The sequence below is a fragment of the Eschrichtius robustus genome, chromosome 2 (assembly GCF_028021215.1).
Source record: "Eschrichtius robustus isolate mEscRob2 chromosome 2, mEscRob2.pri, whole genome shotgun sequence".
Classification (NCBI taxonomy): domain Eukaryota; kingdom Metazoa; phylum Chordata; class Mammalia; order Artiodactyla; family Eschrichtiidae; genus Eschrichtius; species Eschrichtius robustus.
In genome coordinates this window covers 177,263,048-177,276,868 of record NC_090825.1, presented here as the reverse complement: position 1 = coordinate 177,276,868, position 13,821 = coordinate 177,263,048, and the positions used below count along the sequence as shown (strand labels likewise).

Here is a 13,821-nt window from a genome sequence, read left to right as displayed (position 1 = left end):
AGCAACCCAGAAGCACAAATGCACAACATGCCTGCAAATAGCACTGGCTGGTGTGAGGACAACGCAGAGTACAGAAGCCCAGGCAGAGGCCGGGAGGGACCCTGGGCCTGGGAAGGAGGAGGCCACGCCTGGTCCGGCCGGAGGGAGGGCGGAGTTCCCAGTGCCTGGCTGGACCCTCGCTGCTTCTCCTGCCCCGTGTCTCCGGGCCCTCCCTCTGAGCAGCGCTGAGCGCCAGGGCGGGGTGTCCTCGAGACGGGAACCCTTTCCACCCCTCTTGGACACTTCTGTCCCCAGGCTGCCCCGCCCCAGGTCCCCTCCTGTCCCGATGGCGCCCCCAGCCCGCAACTCTCTCCCGCAGGCCTGCGCTGCGGCAGTGCCCTCTTCCGCCACGAGATCGGCTACGTCCTGGGCCAGCTGCAGCATGAGGCGGCCGTGCCCCAGTTGGTGGCGGCCCTGGCGCGACCCACCGAGAACCCCATGGTGCGGCACGAGTGCGCGGAGGCCCTGGGGGCCATCGCCCGGCCTGCCTGTCTGGCCGCCCTGCGGGCCCACGCGGCAGACCCCGAGCGTGTGGTGCGGGAGAGCTGCGAGGTGGCCCTGGACATGTACGAGTATGAGACGGGGTCGGCCTTCCAGTACGCGGACGGGCTGGAGCACCTGCGCCCACCCCCCTCCTAGGGCCGCGCCCGGCTGTCTCCCTCGAGGACTCTGCCCATAAACCGTATTGGAATGAATTGCATCTCGCTTCCCTGTCTCCCAGCCGCTTTCGCATCTTGAACCCCCAAGTGGACTGCAGGCTCCCCGGGGCCAGGCTGAGGTCTCTTCTCTGCCCCTCTGAATGCAGGGCTGCAGTGTTGGTGTGGGAGGGGTATCTAGGGGGTCCGGGGACAGGGCTGTGCTCTGGGGGGTTGGGGTCCTGTGGCCCAGCTTCTCTAGGAATGAGGGGGTGCGGGGAAAGGTGCTGTGGGCAAACCCGTCCCCGTCGGGCTTGGGCAGGGTCTGGGGGCATCAGAGAGCTGTCTTTGGAGTGGGCAGGTGGTCCCTGGGTGGGGTGGCCTGGGCTGGAGTTCAGGGAGGGACAAGCAGGTCACAGGACATTCCCCAAATGGACTATTAAATTATTTTTGCCAAGCGATGACTCTCAGAGTGTGTTGGGGGGCCTCTGGGGTGAGGGTCAGCTGCTCTAAAGGAGCATAGCCTAAGTGTGGGGGGCCAGGGCGTTTGGAGAGCTCAGCTCTGGGATCTGCCCTGTCCCAGGCACTGTGTGACTGACACAAGCCTGTGGCCCTGTTTCACATCAGTTCCCAGGGGTAAAATCTGCCCAGCCAGACCCCCTCCAAGGGGGTTGAGGGGGAACAGCCCTACATCCTGGCCCTCTCTAAGCCTCATCCTCACCCACTATTGGGGGCATAGGGGAAGGGGTTTAGTGGTATGACTAAGAGTCTGGGCTATGAGTTCCCATCCTACCTACCTCCCTTACTTCCTCCTCATGCAGTCTCAAGCAGCCCATTTACCGCTCTATAAGATGGGTGTTAACAAGAGAACCTAATTTTACATGTGACGCATTTTCCACACCAAGCAGTTCTCCGTTTCTCCGTGGATGTCAGCTGGGTGTCCTGCAATTCAATTCAGTTCTGACACTGTCTACCCTGAATCAGTGCAGACCCTCCAGGTTCAGGGTTCAGTCCTGCAGGACTGCCCCCACTTCAGATGCAGGTCCCAAGTCCGGACCTCCCATACTTCTGACCGACCGGTTATGAATTGGGGTTCCCACCACCCCCTCTTCACATTTGATGATTTGCAAGAATGGCTCATAGAATCAGGAGAGCACTTTACTTAATCTGTTTATCATAAACGAGGCAAATGAACAGCCAGATGAAGAGGCACAAGGTCTGAAGGGTCGGAAACAGGAGCTTCTGTCCCCGTGGAGTTTGGGGTGGATGCTTTTAACCTGCTCGGAAGCTCTCCAAGCCCCTTCCTGTAGGGTTTTTAATGGAGGTTCCATCACGTGGGCATGATTTGGCAAATCACTGGCCATCGGCAATAAGCTCAGTCCCCAGCCCCTCTCCTCTCCCTGAGGGGTGGGGCTGAAAGTTCCATCCCACTAATCCCAGGGTCAGTTCCCCTGGCCACCAGCCCCCATCCCGAAGCTGCCACGCCCCCTCCCTCATTAGCATACACGCAGGCGTGGTGGAAAGGGGCTGAAAATTCCATCCCTCTAATCCCAGGGTCAGTTCCCCTGGCCACCAGCCCCCATCCCGAAGCTGCCACGCCCCTGCCCTCATTAGCATACACGCAGGCGTGGTGGAAAGGGGCTGATTATGAACCACAAAGGAGGCTCACCTCTCCCCCATCACTCAGGAAATTACACGGTCCTGGGAGCTCCAAGCCAGGAACCAGGACGAAGACCAAACAGAGCTCTTGTTATCTCACAGCGTCACCCTCGGGCGCTGGCTGCGGGCCCCCTCCCCCATTTATCCCCTGGCCCCCAGCCCCTCTCGCCAACTCGGCCATCACTTCAGCCTTTCTCCCTTCTCCAGTTTTCCCTCTTTGCCCGTCAGCATAGACAGGCTGTAATTTCTTTTTTTCTCCTTTTTTTTTTAAATTTAATTTTATTTATTTTTTATACGGCAGGTTCTTATTTATCTATTTTATACATATTAGTGTATATATGTCAATCCCAATCTCCCAATTCATCCCACCACCACCCCCTCCGCCGTTTTCCCCCCTTCAATCTGTAATTTCTTAAAAACATGAACCACCACCACCCACAGCCCTTCCTGACTCCATGACTTGCAGCTCTCTCAAACCCCGCCCCTCCTGTCCCCAGAACCGTCCTTGCCCACAGGTGACCTCCCAGTGTCCAAATATGGTGGTCACATCTCAGTCTGCGCCCTCCCCCTCTCAGCAGCCTCTGACCTGGCCAGCCACCCTGCTCCTGGGAAATTCTCAGGGACTCCGCCTCCGGGCCCGCCTCCATCTCCCCGTTCCGCTCCCTCACTGGCCCAGGGCTGAGTCCTCCGGCCCCACCCACACCCCCGCCCGGGCGGTCTCATCCACTCTTGGGGCTCCAACCCCATCTATGACCCAATGACGCCCACTGTCCTGACTCTAGCCCGGGGCCTCCTCTGAGCTCCTGACTCGGGGTCCAGTTTCGACATCTCTACTTAGATATTGATGAGGCATCCCAAATTTAGCATGTCCTTAGAATTCCTCATGTTACCTCCCAAAGTGGCTCCTCCCACAGGAAATGGAAACTCCATTTCAGTTGCTCAGCCTGCAAACATTGGGGTTTGATCAGTTTAAAATCTACCCCAGCTCTGCCCATTGCCCCCCCCCCCCCCCCCCCCGCCAAGCCTCTGCCTCCACCTGGTCCAGCATCATTATTGCCCACCTGGACCAGCTCAATCCCTCCTCCCCATCCCTGGCTCCCATCCTCAGCCCACAGTCTGTCTTCCCCAGAGAAGCCACCTGAGGGCGCCCGTGAGCACCTGAGTCGGGTCCACCGTCGCCCCACAGCCTGTCTTCCCCGCAGCAGCCACCGCAGGGCGCCCGTGAGCACCTGAGTCAGGTCCCGTCCAACAAGCCCAGCAAGGTCCTGCCCCAGGGTCTTTGCACCGAATGCTTCCTCTGCCTGGAAAGCTCTTGCCTTTGGTACTCCCATGGCCGGTTCCCTTCCTCCTCTGGGTCTCTGCTCAAATGTCATCTGAACATGGGCTTGGCTGCTCTGTTGTGAACTTTACCTTCCCTCCTAGCTGTCCCACCCCTTAGACCATGGTCTCCCCCCACAGTACCCTCAAACCACTCTTTGCTTTCTAACACGATATATCATTTACTCTAAGGTTATGCATTTCTCAGTCTATCTCTCCATCTTGAACGTCAGCTCCACGAGAGCAGGGATTTTCCCAGAAGAGGGAGCATTCTGTGCAAAGGCCCTGAGGTGGGGATGGACGTGCAGGGTAGTACCTGGCGTGGCTGGAGCTGAGCGAGGGAGGGGGCCAGTGGGCGGAAGTGATTTGCAATGTGATCCATCCAGGCAGATGGAGGCCGTGGGGGAGCCCCAAATCCTCTTACCCAAAAGCTCCTTAATACTTCCGCCCGGCGGGTCACCACCGGGCCTCTCCTGCTCCAGGTGGCTGCCATGCCAGCGCTGGCAGTCGAGGAGGGGATGGAGGGCTGGAGCCCGGCCTCGCCACTCTATGAGGAGTACCGCCCGCCGCCGCTGGACACCATCCGCCTCCCCAGGTACGCTCTGTACCTGCTGCTGGCTGCGTTCCTGGTGGTGGCCGTAGCCTACGCCATTGTCGGGCATCTCATCAAGGACCTCGCCCACGACCTGGCCGGTGAGCCGCTACCCACTTGACGAGCCTGGCTTGGGCTAGTGCTGGGCCACTTGGTGGGGGGGTGTCCGAGGGCCTCTCCTTGCCAGGGAGGGGGCAGAGGGTGGCTGGGCCCGGGGATGCTCCTCACCAACCTCCTGCCTCAGACTGGGCATTCGGCCCGAAGCCGGACCAGGAGGATGCCCCTCGAGAGCTGCCCGAGAGCCCCGAGGGCGAGGACCTGGAGGAGCTGGACCTGCAGCTGGCGCTGGCCTGGCGGGTTGACGAGGACGCTGCTCAGGGCGGCGAGGGGGCCCCCGCAGAAGCCCCCGCCCAGCCCCGTCGCCACCCCTCCATCGCCTTCAAAGACCCACCAGCCCAAAGCTCCTTCTGGAAGCTGGGCTGAGCCGGGCCCTGCTCTCCAGCCCGGGAGCCGGTTCCAGCCCCTTTGGTGGTTGTATAAACTGGACTTGTGCCCATCGGAGCCCTTTCACCTTTGATCTGCGCTGTCTTGACAGAGAACGTTCTCTTTCTTGGCTGGTGGACTCCAGTGGTTAGACACTGATTTTGTTTTTAATTAATTAATTTTATTTTTAATTTATTTTTGGCTGTGTTGGGTCTCTGTTGCTGTGTGCGGGCTTTCTCTAGTTGCGGCGAGCGGGAGCTACTCTTCGTTGCGGTACGTGGGCTTCTTCTCTTTGCAGTGGCTTCTCTTGTTGTGGAGCATGGGCTCTAGGTGCGTGGGCTTCAGTAATTGTGGCATTTGGGCTCAGTAGTTGTGGCTCGCGGGCTCTAGAGCGCAGGCTCAGTAGTTGTGGCGCATGGGCCCAGTTGCTCCATGGCATGTGGGATCTTCCCGGAACAGGGCTCGAACCCATGTCCCCTGCATTGGCAGGCGGATTCTTGACCACTGCGCCACCAGGGAAGCCCTGGACACTGATTTATTTCCACACTCTGGTTTCCTCCATAGTCCCAGAGCCTAACTCCACCTGGCCTCCACCAAGCCTTTGGCAACCTGTAAACAAAAAAACACTAAGAAGATTAAAAATAATAACAACAATAATAGTGGCCAACCCTTAGCTAGAGCTTCGAATGTGCCTGCTATTGTATGCTAAGCAACCCCTTTCCTTGTATTAATATTATCTCGTTAAATCCTCCGAGGTAGGATTTATTGCACCCATTTATCAGATGGGGAAACAGAGGCACACAGCCCAGAAATGACTTGGTCGGAGTAGAGAGAACGTCTTGCAGAAAGAGGCTGGCCCAGCGACCTGCCTTGGAAAGCAGAAGCCTGCTCTGCTGGGCTCCTCCACCTCTGAATCTTCTCGGCCCCCGCCTCTCACCTCATTCCTGGTTCGGCAGCTGGATGGGTCCGTCTCTGGGGGTCCTGACTTCCTAACTAGCCTGAGGGCTTCCTTCGCTCCTGAGTTTTGCACGGGCTGGGGCACACAGTAGGAGCTTCACCTGTGCCTGCCTGGCTGGTCGAACTGGGCTTGTCCTGGGCTCCACTGAGTGGCCCTCGTGCACAGCGACCGTGGTCAGACCTCAGGAAGGGAGGGGGCTCCAGGAATGCACAGGCACTCCGTACGTCCGTGGGCAATGATGCTGGTGTTCCCCCAGCCCCCAGGCGTCTGACAGAGGTCTCAGGCCTGGAGAAGGGCCAGGCCTCCCCACCCCAGCCTTCCTGCCATGTGCTTGGGCTGTGGCTGTGCCGTGGCAGCTGGGGTGGGGTCCCCATTCGCCCGGGCAGGGCACCCTATCTAATCAGCCTGGGGATCAAGGTTGACACGCAGGAGAGCCAGGAGTCTGAGTCATCAGCTACCCCAGGGGCCCCGTTCTCCGGCCACACGGTAGCAACTGGGTTTGGAGGTGGATGGTGGCCCATCCCTTCTTGCCCCGTTTGCTCCCCCTGGAGCTGGCTGTGGGTCCCCAGGGGTCGGGAACCCAAGAGGAGCCAGTATAAGCTGGTGGTGGGAGAGACCCGCGTTTACATCTCAGTTCTGGCTGCTTCTGCCCGGCCTGACGCTCCTGGCCTCCCTGGCTTCTCTGTAAAACGCAGGTGGCAAAATTTCATGGTGCATGCAGAGAAAGAATCGTAATGATGTGTAAAAGCACTGAGCCGGGAAGGAAGCTCAGGGCCGGCTCAGCCCGGCGCCTGTGGCGGGGAACCTGGGGGACCCTGAGGCTGGCGGTCCTGGGTGGGGCACAGGGCAGAGGGGCTGAACTCCCGTGTTAATCATTACCCCAGGTCCAGAGTCTGCCCTCCTGGAAGGCGGGGGAGAGGGAGTGGATGCCAACCAGGTGGGGCAAAAGGAGGGGCCCTCTGGTCTGGGCCTGCCCCGCCCCCAGACCTGCCTGCCCCCTTATCAGGGGCTGGGCTGGGTCTCCCCTGACTCTGACCGGACTGTGCACTCCCGTACCTGGACTGCTGGATCCTCCGTGCCATGGGGACCCTGGAGACCCTTCTCCTGCTCAGCGCCCTGCTCCTGTCGCCGGCTGAGGCCCAGCAGGGTAGGGCTCCGACCTCTGGGGCGGGGGCGGGAGGACGGGTCGTGGGGATGGGCTTAGACACAGGCTCGCCATCTCCCCATCTGATGAGAAACCGAGGCCTCCGAGAGGAGTGGGCAGGCAGAAGAGGAATGGGGTCAGGCCCCTCTTGGAGGCAGCCTCCCTAACTCCCCCACTCCCTCTGGGCCTCCCACCTCATCCCTGAGCACCCCTTCCTCTCAGAGCCCCGTCCCCTTCTCTAAAACCCACCTCTGAGGGAATTCCCTGGCGGTCCAGTGGTTAGGACTTGGCGCTTTCACTGCCTGGGACCCGGGTTCAATCCCTGGTCAGGGAACTAAGATCCCAAAAGCTGCGGCGCAGCCAAAAAAAAAAAAAAAAAAGAAGAAAGAAAAATTTAAAAGGACTTCCCTGGCGGTCCAGTGGTTAAGACTCAGTGCTTCCACTGCAGGGGGCACGGGTCACGGGTTCGATCCCTGGTCGGGGAACTAAGATCCTGCATGCCGCAAGGCGCGGTCAAAAAACAAAAACAAAACCACCTGTGAAACCCAGCCCCTTTCTAAGACCCCTCTGTCTGAGCATCCCCTGCACCCTTCGCCCCTGTCCTTTCGGGGGCCCCCCACCTTTCCCATTTCTGAGTCTCCTCTCCCCCCACCTCCTAACAGCCTCAGAGCGTCAACTGAAGCCATGGCTGGTGGGCCTGGCTTCTGTCGTGGGGTTCCTGTTCATCATCTTCATCCTCATGCTGGCCAACCATATCTGGTGCTCCAAAGAGAGGTGGGAGCCCCTTTCCCCACCCTCCATCTCCTCCCCACTCCCCAAAGCGCTGGGCATTCCCTCCTACCTCATGACCCTCTCTGGTCCCTCTCTTGTCTCCCCGTTTCCCTGCTCCCCCTGCTCCCACAGCTCAGGACAGCCATGCAGCCCCCTCTCTTGCTTCCTGCAGTCCCCCCAGCCTGGGGGAGACTGAGGCTGAGGCTGCCCCCACTTCCCACCCTTCACCCGCCCTCACCCCTCCATCTCCATCTCTTCTGCAGAGCTGAGGATGAAGAGGAGTCCGCATTCAGAATGGATCCCTACTTGAACGAGGAAGTGGACCTGAGGTACTGCCGTGTGAGCATGTGTAGACGTGTGTGGGGGTCAGGGGGTCTGCATGAGGCCCCTCCTCGAGGAGGGAAGGGGTGGGTGTGCGCAGAGGACCTCTTTCTGGCCTTGAACACCTCAAGCACGTTCCTGCCCCAGGGCCTTTGCACTTACTGTTGGTTCTACTTTGTACACCTTTCCCCATATCTTCTGGCTGGCTCCGTCTCTCCTTCAGTCCCTGCTCAGATGTTTCTTCCTCACAGAAGCCCACCTTGACCACCAGCCTCCCTGACACTCTCTCCGCCACAGCCCTGCATCTTTCTTTGCATGTATCACCAGCTGAAATTATCTTAGTCATTTACCGGTTTCTCGACACTAGATAGTGGCTTCCAGTAAGTGAACAGAACTGAGCTTTGGTCCTGGCTCTGGCCCCAGGGCCCGGCACAGGGCCTGGCACACAATAGGCACTTAATAAATACCTGTCGAACAAGACCGTGGTGTGGGATTGTGTAGGGACTGTGCACAAGTGTGTGATTTGGTGTGGGTGTCTCTCCTGGGCTCAGCATCTCCCATGATCCTGGCTCAGGGATGCGGGCAGGGCTGGGGGCTCTTTCAGGGCAAGATCCCAATTTGGGCAAAGGCTTGGGGACAGAAGTAGGAGCTCAGGAGCTGGGAGGACACTATCCTGGCTGGGAGAGTCTCAGCTGATCCCAAGATGCCTGAGGGACAGGTGTGGGCCAGGCTGTGCTTTGTCTACGACCCAGCTCAGCCCCAGTAAAATGTGATTCCTACTCCCAGGATGTGCTGGAGGTTCCAGATCCCACAGGTGCTCCTAATTTGTAGTTTCCTCCCTGCCTTATTCATTCCTCCATCCATCCATGCATCCACGCATCCATGCATCCATCCACCCATCCGTCCATCCACCCACTCATCCATCCATCCATCCATGCATCCACCCATCCATCCATCCTCCCATCCATCCATCCTTCCTTCCTTCCTTCCTTCCTCCCATCCACCCATCCTTCCGTGGGACAACTGACCCTTAGTTTCTGCCTTTGTGAAATGGAAATAACAAGGCTGCCTTGTTAGGGCTGTTTCGGAGATTCAGCAAAGATTCTTTTTGTAAAGCGCTCATCATAGGACCTGGCACAGGTAATTGTTCGTTAAATGGGAGTGACTCTGTTTCTTATTGTGGTCTGGGGCCTTTGTGTCCCTACAGTAAAGAAGACAAGAAGGGGAAGAAAGAGAAGGAGAAAAAGGCCGAGAAGGAAGGAGAGAGAAACTTGGGGCTGGAGCTGGAGGAGAAAGAGGAGCGCAGAGACCAGGAGAAAGTCGAGAACATGGCCCTGTGAAGACTCCTCAGCCGCTGCCTCCAGGCAGCCCCCCAGAGGTGCCCCTTCCACACCCTAGAAGCAATGACCTGAACCTGAAGCCACTGCAGTGACTCCATCTGGGGTTGAGAGTACAGCGTCCTGAATGAAGAGGCTTGGGACCACCCCTCCCACCTCAAGGAGGGATCTTTGTGCGTTATGTGGTCTATATGTATTATGATTTGTACCACTTGCATTTGGAGAGCATTCCTGGTTACTGAGAAAACCCTAATCCCTGCAATTTCATGGCCCCTCCTGCTTCTACCCATTGCCTGATTTCTTTGCCCTCTGCCTGATATCTATCTGCCAGAGCCTCCTCCCTCCCACTCAGCTTCAGGACCAGTTATCGGCCAGGGACTGCCTCTTGGGGAAGAGCCCTTCAGAAGGGCTACTGTCATCCCGTGGGACTTAGTTTCCCCTTGAGGAGACAGCTTTTGGGGTTGGGGGTAACGCCCAGGCAAGGGTGGGAAACCAAACTCCACGGTGCCCAGATGCCCTGGGCAGATTAAGCGCTCCCCCCTACAATCTCGATTCTGCTGTCCTGAGCCCCGAGGGCCGTCTCCTAGGAAAGCCTTGCGCCCCCCATCAACCCAGGGTTTTGGGTCACGTGACTCCATTTCTGGGAACTGGGTCTTGGAGGGTGCGGTGCCCCCACGTGCGCGATCTTGGAAAGGGACAGGGACTCTCTCTTCCCTGTTTCCAACCTCCCCCCTCTCCTCACTTTCTCCGGGCCCTGGACCTTGCCCTGGATGTTAACCATTTCCTAATGAGAACTTTGATAAAGTCTGGCATTTAGGGCTCCCTTGTGGAGCAGGTAGCCGGGGTTGGTAGGATCCAGTCCAGAAGGCGGGGAGCTTCTGTCTGAGAATATCCCAGGATCGTCCACCAGGGGGCAGAAGAAACATAAATAAAAAAATGTAATAATCTCCCTAACAGGTGCTCCCACTGAACGCCTAGCATCGTTATGGTCTCAGTCTCGGTCAGTTTGCAATTAGTCTCATTTTCCGGCTGAAAATACTGAGACTTAGAAAGAAGGAAGCCACTGGCCCAGCTCTCCCTGGCTGTTGCTGGCAGAGCTGGGATGGAAGCCCAGGCTGCCCAAAGGATGGGGCATGTGCAGGCTCTGGCTAAGGTCAAATTTGGAGGTTCATGTCCCAGGATGGGAGAGGGTTGGGGTAGGGGGGTGTTCCTAGCTGGGAGAACTATGTTCTTTTGGGATGCTGTGTGGCCAAGGGGAAGTGGCCTGACCTCTCTGAGCCTCGAGTTGGCTCCTTTTCTGAAACGTGAGGACAAGAGTTCTGACCACCAGAGTGTGAGGCTTGAAGGAGGTGCCGGGGCTCAAGAGCCATTGCAAGACCTGGCACATAGTAGGCGCTCAGGAAATGAGTTCCCCATCTTTCCTGAGCCTCCCCTCCCATGTCCCTGGCCGTGGGGAGTGACAGGGTTAGGATGGGCCTCAGGGAGACGGGGGTTGGGACGCTTGGGACCCTGAGCCCCTCCCCATGGTGCCCGGAACCCAGTGAGGGGGCCCCACCTCCGACTTCCTGCGGCACCGGCCACATCCTGCCCTGGGGTGCCCTGCGCAGGCCACTTCCCCCTCTGGCTGGGGCGGCAACCCCAGAACCTGAACAGGGGCGAGGACAGACGGAGAAGGATGGATAGATTCTGGACGACCCCCGGCCAATTCTCCCTTCTGGCAGCTCTGGTCCCGCGGCTGGTTAAGGCCCAACCCTGTAAGGCCTTGGGAGGGAGTGGGAGCGGGGTGGGGAAGAGTCCCAACCTGGTGGCCAGGCTGCTGACCCCGCCTTGCTCCCGCCCGCAGTGGCCCAGCGGAAGCCGTGGCTGGTAGGGCTGGGGGCTGCGCTGGCCTTCCTGTTCCTCATCTTTGTCCTCACCTTGGTCTACGCCATCTGGTGCAGCGAGCCCTGGGACAGGTGGGTCCTCATCTTTCTGAGCCCCTCCCTCCCGAAATCTCTAAATCTCTTCTCTCTAAGCCCCTCCCCTCTCTGAGTCCCGCCCCCTAAGCCCCTCCCCGTGTCGAGCCCCCTCTGAGCCCCTCCCCTCTGAGTCCCTCCCCTCTCCGAGCCCCTCCCTTTTCCGAACATCCTCCAAGGAGGCCGGGCAGGACCAGGGGATAATTCTTTGATTCAGAATCCATGGGGGGGGGGGGGGGGGGAGCTTCCCTGGTGGCGCAGTGGTTGAGAATCTGCCTGCTAATGCAGGGGACACGGGTTCGAGCCCTGGTCTGGGAAGATCCCACATGCCATGGAGCAACTGGGCCCGTGAGCCACAATTACTGAGCCTGCGCGTGTGGAGCCTGTGCTCCGCAACAAGAGAGGCCGCGATAGTGAGAGGCCCGCGCACCGCGATGAAGACTGGCCCCCACTTGCCACAACTAGAGAAAGCCCTCGCACAGAAACGAAGACCCAACACAGCCATAAATAAATAAATAAATAAATAAAAGAAAGGCAAGTAACTTTAAAAAAAAAAAAAAGAATCCATGGGGGCCTCACATAACCTCACTCTCTTCTCTCCTGACTACCGACCTGCAAAATGAGGGTGGCTTCCTCACAGAGAAGCCCATCCCTAATATGTGTTTCAATTGGGGTCTGTAAAGTCTTTTCTGGGGGGAGGGGGTCTGTAAAGCCTTTATCACCCCCACGCGAACCCCATCCATTTATCCATCCACCTGTCCTTCCCTTCCTCCCTCAAGCTGTCCATCATCCATCCATGCATCAGCCCTCCCTCCCTGTCTCCCTCCGTTTCTCTCTCCTTCCCTCCCTCCAGCCCCCAATCCTCCATCTGTCCATCCATCCAACCACCCACCTTCCCACCACCCATCCACCCATCCGTCGGTCCATCCCCCTTCTCTCTGCCTGTCCACTCACCCACGGTTTTGAAACCCCTTATCGGTTTTGGCTCATGCAGCTCAACTATGGGCTCAAGCACTTCCTTCGTGTTCACACGGGGCCTGTGTCCTAAGCTGCCTGAGCCTCGTCGTCCATTTCTGTACCATGGGAACAACAAGGGTGGCTGCAGGACTCAGAGGTTCTGTGAGCATTGTAAGAAGCCCGGAACACTGTCAGTCCTTATTAACTTGGGTTACCTGGGCCCTTCTTGTCTCCACAGCAATAAAGAGAAGGAAGAGGAGACTGTGAGAAAAGAGGAGAAGGATGGAGAGGGCGACTGGGGGTTGGAACTGGAGGAGAGAGGGGCCTCCGAACCATGAAGCAATGGCAAGCTCCTCCTCGTGAAGGTTTCCCACTCATCTCCTCCAGGCAGCCACCCAAAGATGCCCCAGTGCCTCCTCCATACCCATCAGCAAGGACCCGGTCCTGGGGCCAGTGAGATAACTCCATCTGGGATTCAGGGTAAAGTGCCCTTGAGTGCAGAGGACTCAGGACCTGCCCCAAGTCCCTCTTGGAGGGCTCTCTGCGTGTTACCTGGTCGCCCTGTACCCCTTCCCAAGCTTGGTCTCCACCTGATGATTCTTCTTGAGCCTGGAGGACACCCCTGGCGCAAGGAGCAACCCACCTCCCCGAGACCCCCTACTATCTCATATCTCTAGCCAGTCTGCATCGCTGGCAGCTTTTGGCCCTTTTGATTTCTTCTCCTACCTCCGATTTCTATTGCCCTTTGGATTTCATCGGAGAAGCCAGGTCCTCCTCTTGCCCACGTGCAAGCTCTTCCAAGAGTTTTCCAGGCCTGCTTCAATGAATCCATAGGAATCACTTGTCTCCCAGCCCCTCTCCTGGCCTCGGTTTGCTGCTCCTGAACGTGAACTTTGAGCTGGCTCAGAGCAAGGCCGTTTCCTGGGAGATGAAGGCTCCTCCTACCTTGTGCTGAGTTTCAGGGCACTGTTCTGGAGGCTGGGACTCTCAGGGCCTGGGGTGAGGGTGCAGGAGTGGGAGTTGGGGGGGGGGGGAAGCAGCAGCATAACCCCTTCTTCCTGTCCTGCACTCCTTGCGGGGAGGCGCCATGGAGAAGGAGAAGGAGTTGGAGTCCCCACTTCTTTGCTGTGTAGCCCCGAGGCAAGTAACTTAACCTCTCTGTGCCTAAGTGTTCCGTCCTGTAAAAGGGGAGGATAATAGATTCTTCACAAGTCGTCATGAGGTTTAAATGAAATACGATCTACAGAAATCCTGAGCGCAGAACCCAGCACCCCAAAAGCGTCTAATAAATGTCGGCTTTTTGTTATGCTGAAATGGTGAAGATGGGGCGGGGCAAATGGGCCTCCCACCACAGACTCGGGGGATCCTGAAGGTCAGAGGGTGTTTTCCGACGGCAGCTCTGGGAGGGCAGGAGTTTTCTGCCCTCCAGTCTCCTCTGTTCGCGGTCTGGGGCTTCCGGGTGGGTGGCAGTGTTGAGGGGGTCGGGAAGGGAGAAGGGAGGGCCTCTCGGGGCTCCTCCCCTTCCTTAGGGGGCGGGACTTCCCCACTAGGGGGCGTCGGGGGCGTCTGGGGGGGGCGTTCTTTTGGTTGTCGCAAGCCTGACCCTTTTATGGCGTTTAGTGGGGAGCCAGGGCTGGGACAGCCCCTCAAGGC

At 58.3% G+C, this 13,821-nt stretch overlaps 3 protein-coding genes and 1 long non-coding RNA gene across 9 annotated transcripts in view; 3 read left to right on the top strand and 1 right to left on the bottom strand.

Annotated features, from left to right (window-relative positions):
• Positions 1 to 881, top strand: part of DOHH (deoxyhypusine hydroxylase) — a 98,260-nt gene extending 97,379 nt beyond the window's left edge. For all 6 annotated transcript variants that reach the window (XM_068535048.1, XM_068535047.1, XM_068535045.1 and 3 more), the window contains exon 5: positions 359 to 881. In XM_068535048.1, coding sequence (XP_068391149.1) covers positions 359 to 678 — 320 coding nt within the window. In that variant the 3' untranslated portion in view covers positions 679 to 881. The remainder of the gene's footprint in view (positions 1 to 358) is intronic.
• A 3,155-nt stretch (positions 882 to 4,036) lies between these two features.
• SMIM44 (small integral membrane protein 44) lies at positions 4,037 to 4,725 on the top strand. The gene is made up of 2 exons (XM_068535041.1): positions 4,037 to 4,343; positions 4,487 to 4,725. The coding sequence occupies exons 1-2, from the start codon at positions 4,142 to 4,144 to the stop codon at positions 4,723 to 4,725; spliced, it is 441 nt and encodes a 146-aa protein (XP_068391142.1). The 5' UTR covers positions 4,037 to 4,141.
• A 159-nt stretch (positions 4,726 to 4,884) lies between these two features.
• LOC137760210 (uncharacterized) lies at positions 4,885 to 13,154 on the bottom strand. Its single transcript, XR_011073253.1, has 2 exons — positions 12,895 to 13,154; positions 4,885 to 5,334 (listed from the first exon to the last, which is right to left on the bottom strand). It is a non-coding gene; the product is annotated as an uncharacterized lncRNA (long non-coding RNA).
• On the top strand, positions 6,667 to 9,473 carry SMIM24 (small integral membrane protein 24). The gene is made up of 4 exons (XM_068537294.1): positions 6,667 to 6,830; positions 7,490 to 7,601; positions 7,862 to 7,927; positions 9,127 to 9,473. Exons 1-4 carry the CDS (start codon positions 6,764 to 6,766, stop codon positions 9,257 to 9,259), a joined length of 378 nt encoding a protein of 125 aa, XP_068393395.1. The 5' UTR covers positions 6,667 to 6,763; the 3' UTR covers positions 9,260 to 9,473.
• Positions 13,155 to 13,821: the final 667 nt, after the last annotated feature.

Excerpts from the sequence above, each read along its gene's own strand:
- SMIM44 (XM_068535041.1), top strand. The coding sequence starts at position 4,142 with ATGCCAGCGCTGGCAGTCGAGGAGGGGATGGAGGGCTGGAGCCCGGCC. Across the intron at positions 4,344-4,486 it reads CCTCGCCCACGACCTGGCCG|ACTGGGCATTCGGCCCGAAG; the intron begins GTGAGCCGCTAC and ends CTCCTGCCTCAG.
- SMIM24 (XM_068537294.1), top strand. The coding sequence starts at position 6,764 with ATGGGGACCCTGGAGACCCTTCTCCTGCTCAGCGCCCTGCTCCTGTCG. Across the intron at positions 7,602-7,861 it reads ATCTGGTGCTCCAAAGAGAG|AGCTGAGGATGAAGAGGAGT; the intron begins GTGGGAGCCCCT and ends TCTCTTCTGCAG. Across the intron at positions 7,928-9,126 it reads AACGAGGAAGTGGACCTGAG|TAAAGAAGACAAGAAGGGGA; the intron begins GTACTGCCGTGT and ends GTGTCCCTACAG.